The 19,618-nt window shown below is 45.3% G+C and overlaps 1 protein-coding gene across 1 annotated transcript in view; it reads left to right on the top strand.

Moving 5' to 3' along the window:
* The window catches only part of LOC119977998 (sortilin-like), a 76,168-nt gene that overhangs the window by 29,080 nt on the left and 27,470 nt on the right, over positions 1–19,618 (top strand). The window contains exons 7-9 of the mRNA XM_038819284.1: positions 3,083–3,132; positions 4,819–4,946; positions 14,354–14,498. Of these exons, the coding sequence (XP_038675212.1) occupies positions 3,083–3,132; positions 4,819–4,946; positions 14,354–14,498 (323 nt within the window). The remainder of the gene's footprint in view (positions 1–3,082; positions 3,133–4,818; positions 4,947–14,353; positions 14,499–19,618) is intronic.

Genomic DNA, 19,618 nt, shown 5'->3' with positions numbered 1-19,618 from the left:
CCTCCGACAATTGTCAGGGTGGAGTGTGAAGTTTCACTTCACTTCTGATTGGGGCACCCCGACCTCTGGTCCCACCCCGCCACAGTGACGATGCAAACCATGCCCACTCGCTTTTTCTCTCTTGGAGAGAATCAATTTCTGGAGAGAAAACTGGTGTGTGCAGCTGGAGAGCTGCATGCTGCTTTTCAGTCTGAGCCTGAAAAAATATGGTAAGGTTCTGTCTACTATTTCCAAGTTAGAGTGGGAGAGGAGAGAGGTTGTAGTCAAGGCCAAAGTTGGAAGGATACTGTTAGGAATGTGGTAGAATAAAGATGAGGCGACAGAGACACCATAAATTAAGAATGACAATTTTGAATTAACTGTTAATGGAGAAGGAGAAGCGATTTGGTTGAAAAAGGCTGAAATTATGATTAAATTGTAGATGTGAAGCAGATTTTGTTTTTTCCCCTAAACTGGTTTGTTGGAAACTGAAACGAGACTTGGTGAGTCTGGGGGTAATACACATGTGGGTAAAAGTTTCAGTCGTGATTGGACGAGGCAAGGCTGGACGATTAGGTGATGTTGACGTGAAAGGAAGTATTTTCAGGATGGGCAGAATGTGGGCTTTGAAATCACTTTGTGGATTAGGTTTTTTTTCATGTCTTTAATGGAATGTGGACAACATCGGCCAGGCCAAGCATTTGCTGCCCATCCCTAATTGCCCTTCAGAATGCATCATTCATTTTGCTAATGTTCAATTAGAGAATGGTTCTGATTTAAACATTATAATGTATTGGAAAATCCGCATGATAACACAATTATGACCACAGCGGATATTCATTGTTGAGTAAACCAAACCCCAGAGGACTTGGCTGATGGGCCATGACTTAATTTATTTCTATTCTGAAAATGAGAAGAGAAGTACTGATCCTCAGCAGGAACAAGTCCAGTAACACTTCTGGATTTTAAAGGTTTATTGCCAAGAAGAGAGAAAACTTAAGCATATAAGTTTACAGTTACAGTTAAAACTAGCTTTGCAAAACATTTCCTTCCAAAAGACTCCCTACTTGATCAGGCCCACATATAAACGTCACACAGGCTCCCTTATAGATGTTCAACTATACAAATCCAGTAAGCGCGGCATGGTGGCACAGTGGTTAGCACTGCTGCCTCACAGCCCCTGTATAACCCGGGTTCAATTCTGGCCTTGGGTGACTGCTTGTGTGGAGTTTGTACATTCTTCCCATGTCTGCATTGGTTTCCTTCGGATGCTCCGGTTACCTCCCACAGTCCAAAGGTGTGTGGATTAGGTGGATTGGCCATGCTGAATTTCCCCTCCGTGTCCAGCCATGTGCAGGTTAGGTTATGGGGATAGGGTGGAGTCAGGTGGGGCATGGACCTGGGTGGAGTGCTCTTTCGTAAGGTAGATGTAGACTCGATGGGCCGAATGGTCTCCTTCCGCACTATAGCAATTCTGTGATTATCTGAGGCAAAGCTGCCTTCGCTTTAATAAAGGCATACCATACAACCTCTAGAAAGTCACTTCCTCGTCTGTGGAAATCCAAGAAACTTTCAAGGCACATTACTTTTTTTGGCTAGGTTGGGTTGTTGATTCGAATATAACATTTTCTCCCAGCCCAGAACTGTTTCCATCAAATCATCTTCCTCATACCGCCAACCACAAATGCTGTCAACATCTCTCCTTGCATTTCCTTTCCCTCTTTCATCTGTATTTCATTGTCCTCAGCATTTCTTGGAAAATTCCAAAATATAAAATCTTTCATGTTTTCCCATGGCTCCCACTTGCAGGTCAAATTAAATTTAATAACCTTTCCTTGTTCACTAATGAAACCGTTGCAAGTTGTAAATCCCTTCTACGTCCCTTTAAAATCTAACAGCTGAAAATAATGGACGCAATTCAGTCAAAACGTTTCTAAGTGTGGTTTCCGGCACGGAATGAGGTGGGATTCCCGCCGGCTGGATTGGGGCGATCTCTATTGCAACTCACCCACAGTAGAAATTATTTTGGAACCTGGTGTTATCCGTGCCGAACATGTGATGCGTGGGACCCGAGGACTGCAGCAAGGCTGAATCTTCAGAGAACAGGGCACCATTCTTAAAGGACACCCCACCTTCTAACTGGCAAATAGGGATTGATGCCCGCATCCCTCGAATGAATTAAAATTTGGTGACATTGGAAATCCAAGGTATTTATTTGGGTGCTTTTGGATGGAAGCAGTTCTGGAATTGAGTTGTCTGAGGCTGAAAACAAAGGCTCGAGGATCATCCTGATAAGTAGAGTATTTGGCTGTGGAGGGGTCATTGGTAATATTGTTTCCAAGTGTAGACTGCAGAAATATGTTTTCTATTAGAATAAAGTTCGAGGCCTTGTTCTAATATTAGTATAGTCCTCCACTCCCAATTTACATTTCCCCTAAAGAAAGAGTTATTTAATACTATTGTGGCTGCCTATTATACTTTCTATTCATTGGTGGAAACCATAAGTTGAAAGTAGCTTGAACCACTATACTTGAAAAACATGGAGGAATTGCTGTTAGCTGTTAGCTACTAGACCGGTTAAAGAACAGAAAGTATCTCACATTATTCTGCACACTTCCTGCAGCAATAATATCCACATCTCCACATCATTCCTGCAGCAAGACCCCGAGTTCCCTATTGATGAATCTTGGAAAAGAAAAGCATTCCTTAAAGTTTTTTTGATTAACTTAGCAAAAGAAGAGTATGGCCTCCAAATATACAAGCATGTTCTCTTCTCGTGTAACAGATTCAGCCTACAAAGAGGAAAACTGAACATATATAAAATCAATAAAGTGAAGTTCCTTGAGTTTGTTATTGTCACAAGTAAGCTTACATTAACACTGCAATGAAGTTACTGTGAAAATCCCCTTGAATGGCTGAAGTAAATTTGAACATGACCTATTGTCTACGAACAAATTCTTCAATGAGTGGCCCATGTGGGCAAACTTTATGTCATTTTTGGAAGTAGTTCCACTTCCCCTTTTGTCCCCAGCTTGTATGATAATTACATTTTATTCGTAAGTATGATTGTCCATTTGATTGTCTTTGCTTTGTTTTATTTCAGGGGACAAAATGATACTATTTTCTTCACAACCCACCCCAATGGATCTTGTAGTAAGTTCTGTCAATATCATACATTTTGATTAAAGTTAATAAAAATCCTACCTTTTAATTTCTTTGGGATGAATGTGTAAGATAATTTGGTTATGAGTTTTAGTTTTGAAGTATACAACATTCAAAGGTATACGCTAACTCTTTCTTGCAATCACTTGGATTTATTTTTTCATTATTTTATTTTTTGTTTTATTTTTCTTGCAAGAAAACCTCAGAAATCCTCAGATTTGTTTTTATTGGACAGGTCATTTAGCCCATCAGTGTAAAGCCTTGGAATAAGCCCTTACACAAATCATACGCTACATACAATTCTTATAATATGAAAATTAACTTGTTCCACAATTGATTCTTGCATTTTATTTTTAAAATGGTATTATTCACATTGAATTTTGTTCTATTTACCCACTGAACTCGTGTACACTTGAGTACTGTTCACAAGACTGCAGGTAGTCTGTTTAACTATGTGGCTTGTTCCCAGGACCTCACTTGCAGAATCATACTGTTTCTGTGACAAGAGTACTAACAATATGCCAGTAGTAATGCTGGAAAACAGTTTTTACTTGAGTAATTGAATGATGGTGAGTAGTGCTAGCTGTTTTATTTGTTGTTTTACTCCGGTAATTACACATTGGGAACATTAAAAGAAATGTTTTTCAGTGTACCCAATTCTTTTTTTCCCAATTAAGAGGCAATTTAGTGTGGCCAATTCACCTACCCTGCACATCTTTAGGTTGTGGGGGCAAGACCCACGCAGACATGGGGGGAATGTGCAAACTCCACATAAACACTGCCCCAAAGCTGGGATCGAACCCAGGTTCTCAGTACTGTGAGACAGCAGTTCTAACCACTGAGCCACCGTGCCGCCCTACACATTGGGAACATTTACAATATATCTTTTCATAGAATCATAAAATTTACAGGAGGAGGCCATTCGGCTAATCTAATCTGCACCGGCCCTTGGAAAGAGCACCCTATTTAAGCCCACACCTCCACCCTATACCCGTATCCCCACCTAACCTTTTTTGGACACTCAGGGTAATTTAGTATGGCCAATCCACCTAACCCGCACATCTTTGGTCTGTGGGAGGAAGCCGGAGCACCCGGAGGAAACCCACACAGACACTGGGAGAACGTGCAGACTCCGCACACAGTGACCCAAGCCGGGAATCGAACCTGGGACCCTGGAGCTGTGAAGCAACAGTACTAACCACTGTGCTACTGTGCTGCCCACGTGAAAATGAAAATCGCTTATTGTCACGAATAGGCTTCAATGAAGTTACTGTGAAAAGCCCCTAGTCGCCACATTCGGGCGCCTGTCCGGGGAGGCTGGTACAGGAATCGAACCATGCTGCTGGCCTGCTTGATCTGCTTTAAAAGCCAGCGATTTAGCACAGTGAGCTAAACCAGCCCCTGCTGGTGCTTCCCCATTCAGTAGAAAAACATTTGGTTTCTAATTGTTAACATAAGTTGCAAACTAACTGTATTTGTTCAATTAAACTGGGACTAAAAACAAGCTTTTTGTGATGCATTCCTGAGAGGTAGGCATTGCTGGCAAGCAAACATTGTGATTTCTATTCAAAATACTGACTTAAATGTTGTTAAGCACAGAATGCTTATTTAAATTTAAGGTCACTTTTTCGAAATGTGAATTAGACTAATGAAGATACAATCTGATTTGTATTGTAGCTGCGAGAGGCCTGTTGGAACTTAAAAGGACAGATGATTTTGGAAGAACATTCAAAATTATTGGATCAAAAATTTACTCATTTGGGCTAGGCGGGCGTTTCCTCTTTGCTTCTGTTATGACTGATAAGGTAAATATATAGAGAAATTTTCAGAACTTGCACGCATGAACACTTGCTGTCTTTGCAGTCATTTTAATAAAATATATATTTTCAGAATCAGCTGTTGTGTAAGGAAATATTGTTTTCATATATCCCGAATTATGGTGCAACTCCTGGGTGAGGAATTTGTTTCCAGGTCATCACACATGCCAGGTATAAGTGAAAATAGCTAGACGATGGTTCACTGTCCGTGAAAGAATGTGTAATATCAAAGAGGAGTCCTTTCTATCTTCAGCTGTTTAACCAACCTATCAAATCATTTTTGAAACAAACCCCAAGCTAAGATAATTTTAATGTTTAGTTGGTATTTGCAGGGTTAAGTGATCGCAAAGGTGGATGGTAGTCAGTGATTTTCCTTTGCAGCTTGAGAAAATAGCTTTGGAGGCAATGTTTGCTAATTCACCTGGCTTTGATTGCTATTTAGTACTTTCTATTGAAAGTTGCATATATGATAATTGGATGAGAATAGACTAAGGTTACCTGTAATCTCTAATCTGTATAGCCAAGTGGTCGAGAGGCAGTCCCTGACGAGTCTTGCACACTAATAATAATGACTTGCATGTGGTACTGTGAGTTGCCTGACCTGTGGAACTGTGCTCCTGGAGAATTGTTGCCTGAAGACCAACAGGGGGAAAAAAAATGACCTGACTGTAATTGAGCAAATATTGAGGGTTTTCTGTAGTTTCAGCACCTCAGCAATTTAAGATCATCCACTCCAGAATTGAAATAATATTTCCGTCAATTTGATCGAATATAAAAGGAATAATGCTGAAAAGCATAACTGAGTTCCGCAAGCAGATTTTCTTAACTATGCTCTTTCTGTATATTTAAACTACCCCATCCTTTTGGTTGTGGGAATGAAAACAAATTTTTTTCTGTCTATAGCATTTGTCCAAAAAATATCCATTTGTTTAAATTCTAGCTCATACTATTTGTACACAAATATTTTAAAGCCTCATTTAAGCAAACTAAGGATCTACAAAATAACATTTAGTGGACAATCAATTGAATTTGAAGTACTTTATTTACTTTACACTGCTCTGTGAACTATGTTGGGAGGAATTAAGTTGTCATAACAATAATCTAATGTGTGTGAAGATTTTGTATCCGTATATATAAAATCAACATTTGGAAACAAACTAAGTTTAAAAAACCCTAATGTTAACATTTTTATTTACACATATTTAGAATAGAAAATATTTCCAGATGTTGTATATGTCGAGGTTCTATGGTAAAATCTTGCTTAAACATCATTGATATAATTTCAACTGCAGGACTAAATTTAAGATCCAAGAACGCTAGAACTGCCATACTGGTATGGCAGAATCTCTGAAGAGCGATGTATCAGGTCATCGACCTGAAATGCCAACTGTGGGAACTCTTCACAAATGCTACTAAACCTGTTAAGGCTTTCCAGTATTTTGTTTTTATTTTAGATTTCCAGCATTTGCAGTATTGTGATTTAGTAAGAAATTACCCCCTTTGTTACCTGTGCAAGATTAATATGCTCTCAAACTGCAAAACTGGACATGACTTGCAGAACAACCTTTGGTCAAAAGGTTGCAATGCTTTTAAAATGTAACGAACAAAGAAAAGTACAGCACAGGAACAGGCCCTTCGGCCCTCCAAGCCTGCGCCGACCATGCTGCCCGTCTAAACTAAAATATTCTACACTTTTGGGGTCCATATCCCTCTATTCCCATCCTATTCATATATTTGTCAAGGTGCCCCTTAAACGTCACTATCGTCCCTGCTTCCACCACCTCCTCCGGCAGCGAGTTCCAGGCACCCACAACCCGATGTGTAAAAAAAAAAACCTTGCCCCTCGCACCTTAAACCTTTGCCCTCTAGTAATTGACCCCTCTACCCTGGGGAAAAGCCTCTGACTACCCACTCTGTCTATGCCCCTCATAATTTTGAGACCTCTGTCAGGTCGCCCCTCAACCTCTGACGTTCCAGTGAGAACAAACCGAGTTTATTCAACCGCTCCTCATAGCTAATGCCCTCCATACCAGGCAACATCCCGGTAAATCTCTTCTGCACCCTCTCTAAAACCTCCACATCCTTCTGGTAGTGTAACGATCAGAATTGAACACTATACCCCAAGTGTGGCCTAAGGTTTTATACAGCTGCAACATGACTTGCCAATTTTTATACTCAATGCCCCGGCCAATAAAGACAAGCATGCCGTATGCCTTCTTGACTACCTTCTCCACCTGTGTTGCCCCTTTCAGTGACCTGTGGAACTGTACACCAAGATCTCTCTGACTGTCAATACTCTTTTTTTATAAAAGTATTTTTGTTAAGGTTTTGCAGAATTTTTCATAATAAAACGCCTCCGAGAGAACCCTAGCAAGATCCTCTTAAGGCAGACTTTATTTTCTCACGGCTGAGAAACCCAGCCATGTCACAAACCCAGGTCTCTACACTAGGGGGCTTCGAGTCCCTCGACATTAATAAAATCCGTCTCTGGGCTACTAGGGAGGCAAAGGCCAAGACGTCGGCCTCTTTCGCCCCCTGAACTCCCGGGTCTTCTGACACTCCAAAGATCGCTATCTCTGGACTCGGCACCACCCGTGTGTTGAGCACCTTGGACATTGCCCTCACGAACCCTTGCCAGAACACACTCAGCTCCAGGCATGCCCAAAACATGTGGACATGGTTTGCAGGGCTGCCCTTGCACCTCATACAACTGTCTCCTACCCCAAAAACTTGCTGATTCTCGCTGCCGTCATGTGTGCCCAGTGGACCACCTTAAATTGAATTAGGTTGAACCTGATACATGATGAGGAGGAATTAACCCTTCCCAGGACCTCTGCCACAGACCCGCTTCCAACTCTTCACCTAGCTCCTCCTCCCACTTGTCCTTGAGCTCCTCCAACGGGTTTCCTCCGCCCCCTGTAGTTCCTGGTAGATATCTGACACCCTCCCCTCCCCCACCCAGGTGCCGGAGATCCTCAGTGGCGGCAGCGTCGGAAAGGCCACTACCTGTTTTTTCAGGAAGGCTCGTACTTGCAGATATTTAAAGGCGTTTCCTGGCGGCAGATTAAATTTTTCCTCTGGCGCCTTCAAACTGGGAGAGCTTCCGTCTATGAAAAGATCTCCCATCCTTCTGATGCCTGCCCTCTGCCAGCTCTGGATCCCACCATCCATCCTACCTGGGACATACCTGTGATTGTTGCATATCAGGGTCCAGACCGACGCTTCCTCCACCCTCTTGTACCTCCTCCACTGTCCCCAGATCCGCAGTGTCGCCACCACCACCGGAGACTGTCAATACTCTTGAGGGGTCTACCATTCACTATATATTCCCTACTTGTATTAGACCTTTCAAAATGCATTTCCTCACATTTGTCCAAATTAAATTCCATCTGCCATCTCTCCGCCCAAGTCTCCAAACGATCTAAATCCTGCTGTATCCTCTGACAGTCCTCATCACTATCCGCAATTCTACCAACCTTTGTGTCATCTGCAAACTTACTAATCAGATCAGTTACATTTTCCTCCAAATCGTTTATATATACTACGAACAGCAACGGTCCCAACACTGATCCCTGCGGAACACCACTAGTCACAGCCCTCCAATCAGAAAAGCACCCTTCTGTTGCTACTCTCTGCCTTCTATGACCTAGCCAGTTCTGTATCCATCTTGACAGCTCACCTCTGATCTCGTGTGACTTCACCTTTTGTACCAGTCTGCCATGAGGGACCTTGTCAAAGGCCTTACTGAAGTCCATATAGACGACATCCACTGCCCTACCTGCATCAATCATCTTTGTGACCTTCTCGAAAAACTCTTTATCAAGCTAGTGAGACACAACCTCTCCTTCACAAAACCGCGTTGCCTCTCACTAATACGATCCCTTGCTTACAAATGGGAGTAGATCCTATCTTGAAGAATTCCCTCCAGTAATTTCCCTACCACTGACGTAAGGCTCACCGGCCTGTAGTTCCCTGGATTATCCTTGCTACCCTTCTTAAACAAGGGAACAGCATTGGCTATTCTCCAGTCCTCCGGGGCATCACCTGAAGACAGTGAGGATCCAAAGATTTCTGTCAAGGCCTCAGAAATTTTCTCCCTTGCCTCCTTCAGTATTCTGGGGTAGATCCCATCAGGCCCTGGGGACTTATCCACCGTAATATTTTTCAAGACGCCCAGCACCTCGTCTTTTTGGATCTCAATGTGACCCAGGCTATCTACACGCCCTTCGCCAGACTCGACATCCACCAATTCCTTCTCTTTGGTGAATACTGATGCAAAGTATTCATTTAGTACCTCGCCCATTTCCTCTGGCTCCACACATAGATTCCCTCGCCTGTCCTTCAGTGGGCCATCCCTTTCCCTGGCTACCCTCTTGCTTTTTATGTATGTGCCAAACGCCTTGGGATTTTCCTTAACCCTATTTGTCAATGACTTTTCGCGACCCCTTTTAGCTCTCCTGACTCCTTGCTTAAGTTCCTTCCTACTTTCCTTATATTCCACACAGGCTTCATCTGTTCCCAGCCTTCCAGCCCTGACAAATGCCTCCTTTTTCTTTTAGTTGAGGCCTACAATATCTCTCGTTATCCAAGGATCACAAAATTTGCCGTATTTATCCTTCTTCCTCACAGGAACATGCTGGTCCTGAATTCCTTTCAACTGACATTTGAAAGCCTCCCACATGTCAGATGTTGATTTGCCCTCAAACATCCGCCCCCAATCTATGGGCGCGATTCTCCCAGAGAGGGAGAAATCGTAAGGCTGGCGTCAAATCCGGGCGGGTTTGACGCCAGCCTCCCCCTCCCCGACCGGGAACCGATTCTGGTCCCCGGTCGGGGCTAGCATGCCGCCGCCGTAAACTCCGGCATCGCGGGCTTAACGAATTTCGTTAAGCCCGCTTGCCAGAGTTTGCGCCGGCTGACGCGTCACATGACGTCAGCCGCGCATGCGCGGATTGGAAGACTCCAACCCGCGCATGCGCGGATGACGTCATCGCGCATTTGCGCGAAACCCGCGCATGCGCGGGCCGGGATGCCCCTCAGCTGCCCCGCGAAGTGATACAGCGGGGCGGCGGAAGGACAAAGAGTGCGCGGGTATCGGACCCGCTGCCCGCGATCGGTGCCCACCAATTGCGGGCCCATGGCACCCTTGGCACGGCCGTGGTACTGCCGTGCCAATCGGTGCCATGGTTTTAAAAGTCGGCACTTTACGGCCGTTTTTACGAACGGCCAGACCAGGTGTGTTTGCCGTTCGTAAAAACAGCCGTAAAGGGCTTGGAACTCGGCCCATCGGCCAGCTGAGAATCGCTGCTGGCCGTAAAAAAACGGCGGCAGCGATTCGTATCGGGAGTCGGGCGTGGGGGGGGGGGGGGGGGGGGGAGAGAATAGCGGGAGGGCGTCAGACTAGCGTGGCCGTAAAAATTTACGACCCTCGCTATTCTCCACACCGTCGTGCGTGCGGAGAATTGCGCCCTATGTTCTTCAGTTCCCGCCTGATTTTGTTATAATTAGCCTTCCCCAATTTAGCACATTCACCCTAGGACCACTCTTATTCTTATCCACCAGCATTTTAAAACTTACTGAATTGTGGTCACTGTTCGCAAAATGCTCCCCTACTGAAACGTCTACCTCCTGGCCAGGCTCATTTCCCAATACCAGGTCCAGTACAGCCCCTTCCCTATTTGGACTATCTACATATTGTTTTAAGAAGCCCTCATGGATGCTCCTTCTAAATTCTGCCCTGTCCAAGCCCCTGGCACTAAGTGAGTCCCAGTAAATATTGGGGAAGTTGCAGTCTCCCATCACAACAACCCTGTTGCTTTTACTCCTTTCCAAAATCTATCTGCCTATCTGCTCCTCTATCTCCCGCTGGCTGTTGGGAGGCCTGTAGTAAACCCCCAACATCGTGACTGCACCCTTCTTATTCCTGATCTCTACACATATAGCCTCGCTGCCCTCTGAGGTGTCCTCCCGTCGAACAGCTGTGATATTCTCCCTAACCAGTAGCGCAACTCCGCCACCCCTTTTACATCCCCCTCTATCCCGCCTGAAACATCTAAATTCTGGAATGTTTGGCTGCCAATCCTGTCCTTCCCTCAATCAGGTCTCTGTAATGGCTACAACATCATAGTTCCAAGTACTAATCCAAGCTTTAAGTTCATCTGCCTTACCTGTAATACTTCTTGCATTAAAACATATGCACTTCAGGCCACCAGTCCTACTGTTTTCAGTTACATCTCCCTGTCTGCTCTGCCTCAGAGCCATACTGGCCCTATTTCCTAGTTCGCCCTCAAATTTTTCACCTTCTGACCTATTGCTCCGGTACCCACCCCCCTGCCATACTAGTTTAAACCCTCCCGTGTGACACTAGCAAACCTTGCGGCCAGGATATTTGTGCCTCTCCAGTTTAGATGCAACCCGTCCTTCTTATACAGGTCACACCTGCCCCGGAAGAGCTCCCAGTGGTCCAGATAACGGAAACCCTCCCTCCTACACCATCTGTTTAGCTGCTCTATCTTCCTATTTCTAGCCTCACTGGCATGTGGCACAGGGAGTAATCCCGAGATTACAACCCTTGAGGTCCTGTCTTTTAACTTTCTGCCTAGCTCCCTGAACTCCTTCTGCAGGACCTCATGCCCCTTCCTGCCTATGTCGTTAGTACCAATATGTACAACGACCTCTGCCTGTTTGCCCTCCCCCTTCAGGTTGCCCGCTACCTGTTCTGAGACATCCTGGACCCTGGCACCAGGGAGGCAACATACCATCCTGGAGTCTCTGTCATGTCAACAGAAGCGTCTATCTGTTCCCCTGACTATAGAGTCCCCTATGACTATTGCTCTTCTGCGCTTTGACCCTCCCTGCTGAATATCAGAGCCAGCCGTGGTGCCACTGCTCTTGCTGCTGCTGTTTTCCCCTGATAGGCTATCCCCCCGACAGTATCCAAAGGGTTATACCTGTTCGAGAGGGGGACAACCACAGGGGTTTCCTGCACTGACTGCCTGCCCCTGCTGGTGGTCACCCATTTCTCTGCCTGCACCTCGGGTGTGACCACATTTATATAACTGCTATCTATGACGCTTTTCGCCACCTGCATGCTCCAAAGTGCAACCAACTGCTGCTCCAGCCGAACCATGCGGTCTGTGAGGAGCTCCAGTTGGGTTCACTTTCTGCAGATGAAGCCATCCGGGAAGCTGGAAGCCTCCCGGACCGGCCACATCTCACAGTCAGAGCACTGCACCCCTCTAATTGACATTGCGTTTATTAATTAGTAAATAAAATTTTAAAAATTAAAAAACAGTTAATGTTAACTATATGTTTCCTAGCACTAGATTTCTGTTATAAATGTAAAAGCTAAATACAGTACTCTCCAATCTCTGGCTTAGATACCCTTCTAAATTATGATTAATTACTTAGTTAATTGTTTAATTAGTTTAACAATGTTTAATTTTTAAATATAGTGCATATTCCCATCAGCCAATCTGGCCACAGTAGACACATTCCGGCGCCTGTTCGGGGAAGCCGGTACGGGAATTGAACCCGCGCTGTTGCGCTTTTCTGCATTCCAAGTCAGCTGTTTAGCCCACTGTGCTAAACCAGCCCCAGTTTTCAGCAACATTTTCTTAATGGTACAAATGTTTCTTTGAAAGAATATCTTATACTTCTGTTACAAATCAAGTTGAGGCATAACTCCCGTGTACAAGAAACTTGTGGAACTTTTATTTGCCAATAGAGTTGGGTTCGTACCTGTACCAACATAGTAAACTCCAACTGGGTGTGCATTCACATAAAGCTAAAAAAAAGTAAATGCATTGTTTATTTTGCATCTGTGTTATAAAGCTCATTGTACTAAGGTAACAAAACATTCTGATCCTTGCTGAACCAAACTCCATATGTGTTGTGCAATTTTGAATTTAACATTGTTTTCAGTTCTCTCCGGAAGAATTTATTTTCACTTCCCATCAGATTTGTTATCATAAGATCTCATCAAGGTGTTCAACTATCTTCTATATCATCTTGACTGATGAGTCATTTGTGCCTTTAATTTATTGGTATCTTCTAACATATTTCAAGAATGTTTCTTTAGAAAGTAAGTAGTTTGTGCCAATGTAGTGACTTCTATTTTAAATTGTACGGGGAAGGTATGTGTGGAGCAGAATGAGAAATAGTGTCATTCATTGGGACATACTACATCTGTTTTTAAAATCAGAGAAGCAAGTATTGAAAGTGGAATTTCTCCATCTTAAATTTCAACCTGTACAATAAGGACTTTGAACCTAATTTGTAACTGAGTGTTTCTGTATTAATTTTCACGATTGCCAAACAATAAATCTTATTGGTGCATGGGTAGAAATTTAATGAGGACAGTCATTGGATTAGATGTTTGTTCTTTTAAGAGAACTTTCTTTGGGGGGTAAGGTTAGACCAAGACCAAAATTGCAGTTACAATCAGGCATTACAAATTTCAAATCAACTCCACTGCAAAATAGTAAATTTGAAATTCAAAGTAATTTTGTAGTATGGTCACGGGTGCTTTTACATGTGTGTGTGTGATGTTTTCTAACTTTGAACTGTCATTCTGGAGTTTAGTTATATCCATTGAGTCCTCGGTAGAATACTGTTTGTTCACTAACATTTCTGAGAAAAATTACTTGCCTTAATGAGTCCAGTTCTAAAAGGTACAGGGCATTGGGATTCTCTTATCCCGCCAGCAGTGTACCCCCACCTGTGGGGTTCCCGGTGGCGAGGGGTGGCTTCAGTGGGAAATCCCGTTGACAATAGGTGGGGCAGAGAGGATCCCGCTGCCGGCTAACAGCTCGTCACCAAACCCATGTCTGGGGGCTGGAGGATTTCACCCACATTGTGTTGTGTAGTGAATTTAGAGCATTGGGGGCTATCCAGAATTTTTAAAATGCAAATTTGTAGGAGTTCCGAGAGAGAGAGTGAGGGTTCACCCCTCTTAGTTGCACATCTTTCAGAATGGGTCACTGAAAGGGTAGAAGGTCTTGTGGTGTAGTAGATAGCATTCCTGCCTCAGAACCAAATGCTCTGGGTTTGGATCCCACTCCAGGATTTGACTAAACAGGTTGGTTATCAACCTGCAGATCCTTCCAAGATGCCGATGGCAGATGGTCAGAGTTGGAGAGGCCCCGAGGCAGCAATGCTTGATGTGGAGTGTCGCCCATCGATCTACAATCTCTGGTGACAGGCTACTGACCTGTTCAAGGAAAAAGCTAGGCACGGAAATGGGCGTAAACATGTGCTTTGTCTGCTTCAATTGTCAGTTAGTGCATGAAGAGAAGAGAATAAAAAACAAAGACATGATCTCCAATGCGTATAATTCATGGACATTATTTATGTAATCCGTTTGTTCTCATTATTACCCAATATTTATTTTGTAGGTCAGTTTGAGGGCACTCCATGTGTCCTTGGATATGGGAGACACCTGGAATATGGCACAGCTGCCTCATGTAAGCGCTGAGCAGTTCTACTCCATACTGTCTGCAAATGATGACATGGTATTCATGCACGTTGATGACCCTGGTGGTAGGTATTTGAGACAGGATATTAATTCAGGAGCAATAGTGTGTTAAACCTTTAAACCCTTCTTAAAGATGGACTTGTTGGACCCCATCCTCATTTTTTTTCAAATGTGTGTGATACACATTTTGGCAGCCTGTTAACTTTTCTTTTCCTGTGATTTTTTTTTTAACTTAGAGTGATGGATGTAGATGACATCAGAGTGGAATTTAAGCAGTGATATGGGGGAAAAAGTAACACGCATACAGCTGATGTTGAAAGTCAGAGTCTGACTTAGTAAATAAACTGAGCTCTTGGACGGAATTCTCCTTTCCCTGTCTGGAAGTTAGAAAGTAACCGAGAGAGGGGCAGTGGGAAGCATCATAGCTTTAGTACTTACCTTGGAGCGTCACGCGTCCATTTCCTGAAGGACAGCAGCAGTGTCAGCTCGTAAAAACCATCTGCAAATTTGATCTATTCATACCCTTTCACTACAGTGGTGTAAGTGGTGAAACCCCCCAAGGTAAACATTGACCACATCAAAGAGAGTTAAGTGCAGTGAAATCACACACTTCACTTGAGTGATTGGAATGCCCAACGCAACTTGCATCTCTTTGGGATGGGGGTCTTCCTATCATAGGGATCGCTGTTGGGGGGTGGGGTGGGGGGTCTCCCCATCACAGGGAACCCTGAGCCAAGGTCTCCCCATTACAGGGGACCCTGGGGGGATCTCCCTATCACAGTGGTCCCTAGGGGGTGGGGGCAGGTTATTCTTGTGCTTGGGGGTTGGGGGCTGCTATGTGATGTGTGAGGGGGTAAGCTGGGGGCTGCTATGTGATGTGTGAGGGGGTAAGCTGGGGGCTGCTATGTGATGTGTGAGGGGGTAAGCTGGGGGCTGCTATGTGATGTGTGAGGGGGTAAGCTGGGGGCTGCTATGTGATGTGTGAGGGGGTAAGCTGGGGGCTGCTATGTGATGTGTGAGGGGGTAAGCTGGGGGCTGCTATGTGATGTGTGAGGGGGTAAGCTGGGGGCTGCTATGTGATGTGTGAGGGGGTAAGCTGGGGGCTGCTATGTGATGTGTGAGGGGGTAAGCTGGGGGCTGCTATGTTATGTGTGAGGGGGTAAGCTGGGGGCTGCAGTGTGGAGGAGGGGGTTTGGGCCTCGGGCAAAGGATAGACCTCGCATTAGGCCAAGGGGGCAATAGTTGCCCCATCCCGAGGTCCACCACACCAGGGCCACGATTGTAGAGATCACAAGTGATTCCTGGCCGTGGGAGGGCGGAGCGTAGGGTGCCAAGCCCGCTAAATAGATACAAATCGATTATTACGCCCCATTTGAATTTATTTCCATGTTCCCGCTGGTGTATGGCATGGGAACCCTTCACGTCGCCCGTGGGGGGCCAGAGTGGAGCGTTTGGGTCGGTGATCCCAATATTGGCCTGATGTCTAATTCTTGGGGAATTATCGTCCCATCGGGGAACGCATTCCGGCACCTCATGGGCGGAGAATCCAGCCCTAAGTGTTGATGCCAGGACTCGATTGTGTTGTTTGCATTTCCATTGGGGGTGCTATTTATGAAGCAATTCAGGGCCAGCAGACAGGCCAAGCAGAGTGCTGGTGTGAATTCGCAACAATTCCCAGTGAGTTTTCTAACCACTGGGCCCAGAGTTGGCTGCAAAGAGTCTGGCAGCTGGAGCATTTTTTAAATGCCAACCTTACTCACTGCAGCCACCAAGATGGCTCCAAGAAGACAAGCCCCCGTTCCGAAGTGGACCCACCGTTCCATGCCAGTGAGGAGTGGAGCGACACCCTCTTCCCTAGCGCAGGCCGCAAACCCCTGAACACTGCCTGAGAGGCAAACAGCGCTGCCAGTCTTGCTGGTGATCCGGAGGGGTGGGGGTCACTGGTGAATCATAGAACATAGAGAAATGCAGCACAGAACAGGCCCTTCGGCCCACGATGTTGTGCCAAACTTTTGTCCTAGGTTAATCATAGATCATAGAATTTTGGACACTAAGGGCAATTTATCATGGCCAATCCACCCAACCTGCACATCTTTGGACTGTGGGAGGAAACCGGAGCACCCGGAGGAAACCCACGCACACACGGGGAGGATGTGCAGACTCCACACAGACAGTGACCCAAGCCGAAATCGAACCTGGGGCCCTGGTGCTGTGAAGTAATTGTGCTATCCATAATGCTACCGTGCTGCCCTTAAGAACAAATTAATCTACACTCCACTATTCTACCAGAATCCATGTACCTATCCAATAGCCGCTTGAAGGTCCCTAACGTTTCTGACTCAACTACTTCTACAGGCAGTGCATTCCATGCCCCCACTACTCTCTGGGTAAAGAACCTACCTCTGACATCCCCCCTATATCTTCCACCATTTAACTTAAATTTATGTCCCCTTGAAATGGTTTGTTCCACCCGGGGAAAAAGTCTTTGACTGTCTATCTATTCCCCTGATCATCTTATAAACCTCTATCAAGTCTCCCCTCATCCTTCTCCGTTCTAATGAGAAAAGGCTGAGCACCCTCAACCTTTCCTTGTAAGACCTACTCTCCATTCCAGGCAACATCCTGGTAAATCTCCTTTGCACCTTTTCCAAAGCTTCCACATTCTTCCTAAAATGAGGTGACCAGAACTGCCCACAGTACTCCAAATTGGATTTGGATTTGTTTATTGTCACGTGTACCGAGGTACAGTGAAAAGTATTTTTCTGCAAGCAGCTCAACAGATCATTCAGTACATGGGAAGAAAAGGGAATTAAACAAAATTCAAGAAAATACATGAGAATACATAATAGGGCAACACAAGATATACAATATAAGCATTGGCATCGGTTGAAGTATACAGGGTGTAGTGTTAATGAGGTCAGTCAATAAGAGGGTCATTTAGGAGTCTGGTGACAGTGGGGAAGAAGCTGTTTTTGAGTCTGTTCGTGCGTGTTCTCAGACTTCTGAATCTCCTGCCCGATGGAAGAAGTTGGAAAAGTGAGTAAGCCGGGTGGGAGGGATCCTTGATTATGCTGCCTTCTTTCCCCCGGCAGCGGGAGGTGTAGATGGAGTCCATGGATGGGAGGCAGGTTTGTGCGATGGACTGCGCGGTATTCACGACTCTCTGAAGTTCCTTGCGGTCCTGGGCCGAGCAGTTGCCATACCAGGCTGTGATGCAGCCCGATAGGATGCTTTCTATAGTGCATCTGTAAAAGTTGGTAAGGGTTAATGTGGACATGCCGAATTTCCTTAGTTTCCTGAGGAAGTATAGGCGCTGTTGTGCTTTCTTGGCGATAGCGTCGACGTGAGTGGACCAGGATAGATTTTTGGTGATGTGCACCCCTAGGAATTTGAAACTGCGAACCATCTCCACCTCGGCTCCATTGATGCTGACAGGGGTGTGTACAGTACTTTGCTTCCTGAAGTCGATGACCAGCTCTTTAGTTTTGCTGGCATTGAGGGAGAGATTGTTGTCGTTACACCACTCCACTAGGTTCTCTATCTCCCTCCTGTATTCGGACTCACCGTTATTCGAGATCCGGCCCACTATGGTCGTATCGTCAGCAAACTTATAGATGGAGTTGGAACCAAGTTTTTCCACGCAGTCGTGTGTGTACAGGGAGTAGAGTAGGGGGCTAAGTACGCAGCCTTGCGGGGCACCGGTATTGAGGACGATTGTGGAGGAGGTGTTGGTGTTCATTCTTAATGATTGTGGTCTGTTGGTCAGAAAGTCAAGGATCCAGTTGCAGAGCAGAGAGCCAAGACCTAGGTTTTGGAGCTTTGATATGAGCTTGGCTGGGATTATGGTGTTGAAGGCGGAGCTGTAGTCAATAAATAGGAGTCTGATGTAGGAGTCCTTGTTTTCGAGATGCTCTAGGGATGAGTGTAGGGCCGGGCAAATGGCGTCTGATGTGGACCGGTTGCGACGGTATGCGAATTGAAGGACACCAAATGTGGCCTTACCAAGGTTTTGTACAGCTGCATCATCACCTCACGGCTCTTAAATTCAATCCCTCTGCTAATGAATGCTAGCACACCATAGGCCTTCTTCACAGCTCAGAATCCTCTACCCTGAGAGGGGCAGAGAACCAGGGAGGATTCCAAAGGCCGTCCTCTGGTTGGGGTGAGCTCCTGGTGGGTTCCTGATTGAGCTTGGTCCTTGACGATACAGCTAGGGTATGAGGATGTCCAGAGGGGTGGCCAGGGTGGGCTCCCTGATGACCAGAGGCTTTCTGAGCATTTAAAGGACATAGGCAGCACTCAGCAGTGTGAACAGCCAGGAGCCTGTGATTAGCACTAAAGGTGTGCATTTGAAAGACTGGACTGCAGCAATGGGGATCTGAGCCAGCTCACCCCGATCCTGCGGAGTCATCCCAAGTCTACGATTTGGCACCAAGTCACTACTACTGCACCTATTATTCTATTCACTGATCCAATCCCTCTCCTCACCCATAGTTTCTGGCTGAATCAGACTATTAGCAAATAGCATGCGCCTCTCAATCCTGGGCTGAGCTGTTGACCCCATATCCTCTTTACATTTCTGTGACATCAACCCCTCTACTCCTGCCTCAGCCCATATTTCCTCCATGTTTTTGTCATCTCCTGACTTGACTATCCCAATGGTCTTTAGGGCGACCTTCCATTTTCTATCCTCTACTTCAACTCTTCTAAATTTCTGCCTGTGTCATGGTCAGAGAGATTTACATCACAGGAAAGGCCCCTCGTGCCCGAGCTGGTCAAAAACAACCACCGCCATATTCTGATCCCATTATCTAGCACTTCACCCATAGCCTTGTGCGATGCGCCTCATCCTCTGCTCCAAAGCAGACAACCCCAGTTTACCCAATCTGGATTGGATTGGATTGGATTGGATTTGTTTATTGTCACGTGTACCGAGGTACAGTGAAAAGTATTTTTCTGCAAGCAGCTCAACAGATCATTCAGTACATGGAAGAAAAGGGAATGAAACAGAATTCAAGAAAATACATGAGAATACATAATAGGGCAACACAATATATACAATGTAACTACATAAGCATTGGCATCGGATGAAGCACACATGGGTGTAGTGTTAATGAGGTCAGTCCATAAGAGGGTCATTTAGGAGTCTTCTTCATAACTAAAACTCTCCAGCCCAGGTAACATC

Source organism: Scyliorhinus canicula, chromosome 15 (assembly GCF_902713615.1).
Source record: "Scyliorhinus canicula chromosome 15, sScyCan1.1, whole genome shotgun sequence".
Lineage (NCBI taxonomy): Eukaryota > Metazoa > Chordata > Chondrichthyes > Carcharhiniformes > Scyliorhinidae > Scyliorhinus > Scyliorhinus canicula.
This window is presented reverse-complemented; position numbering and strand designations above follow the sequence as displayed.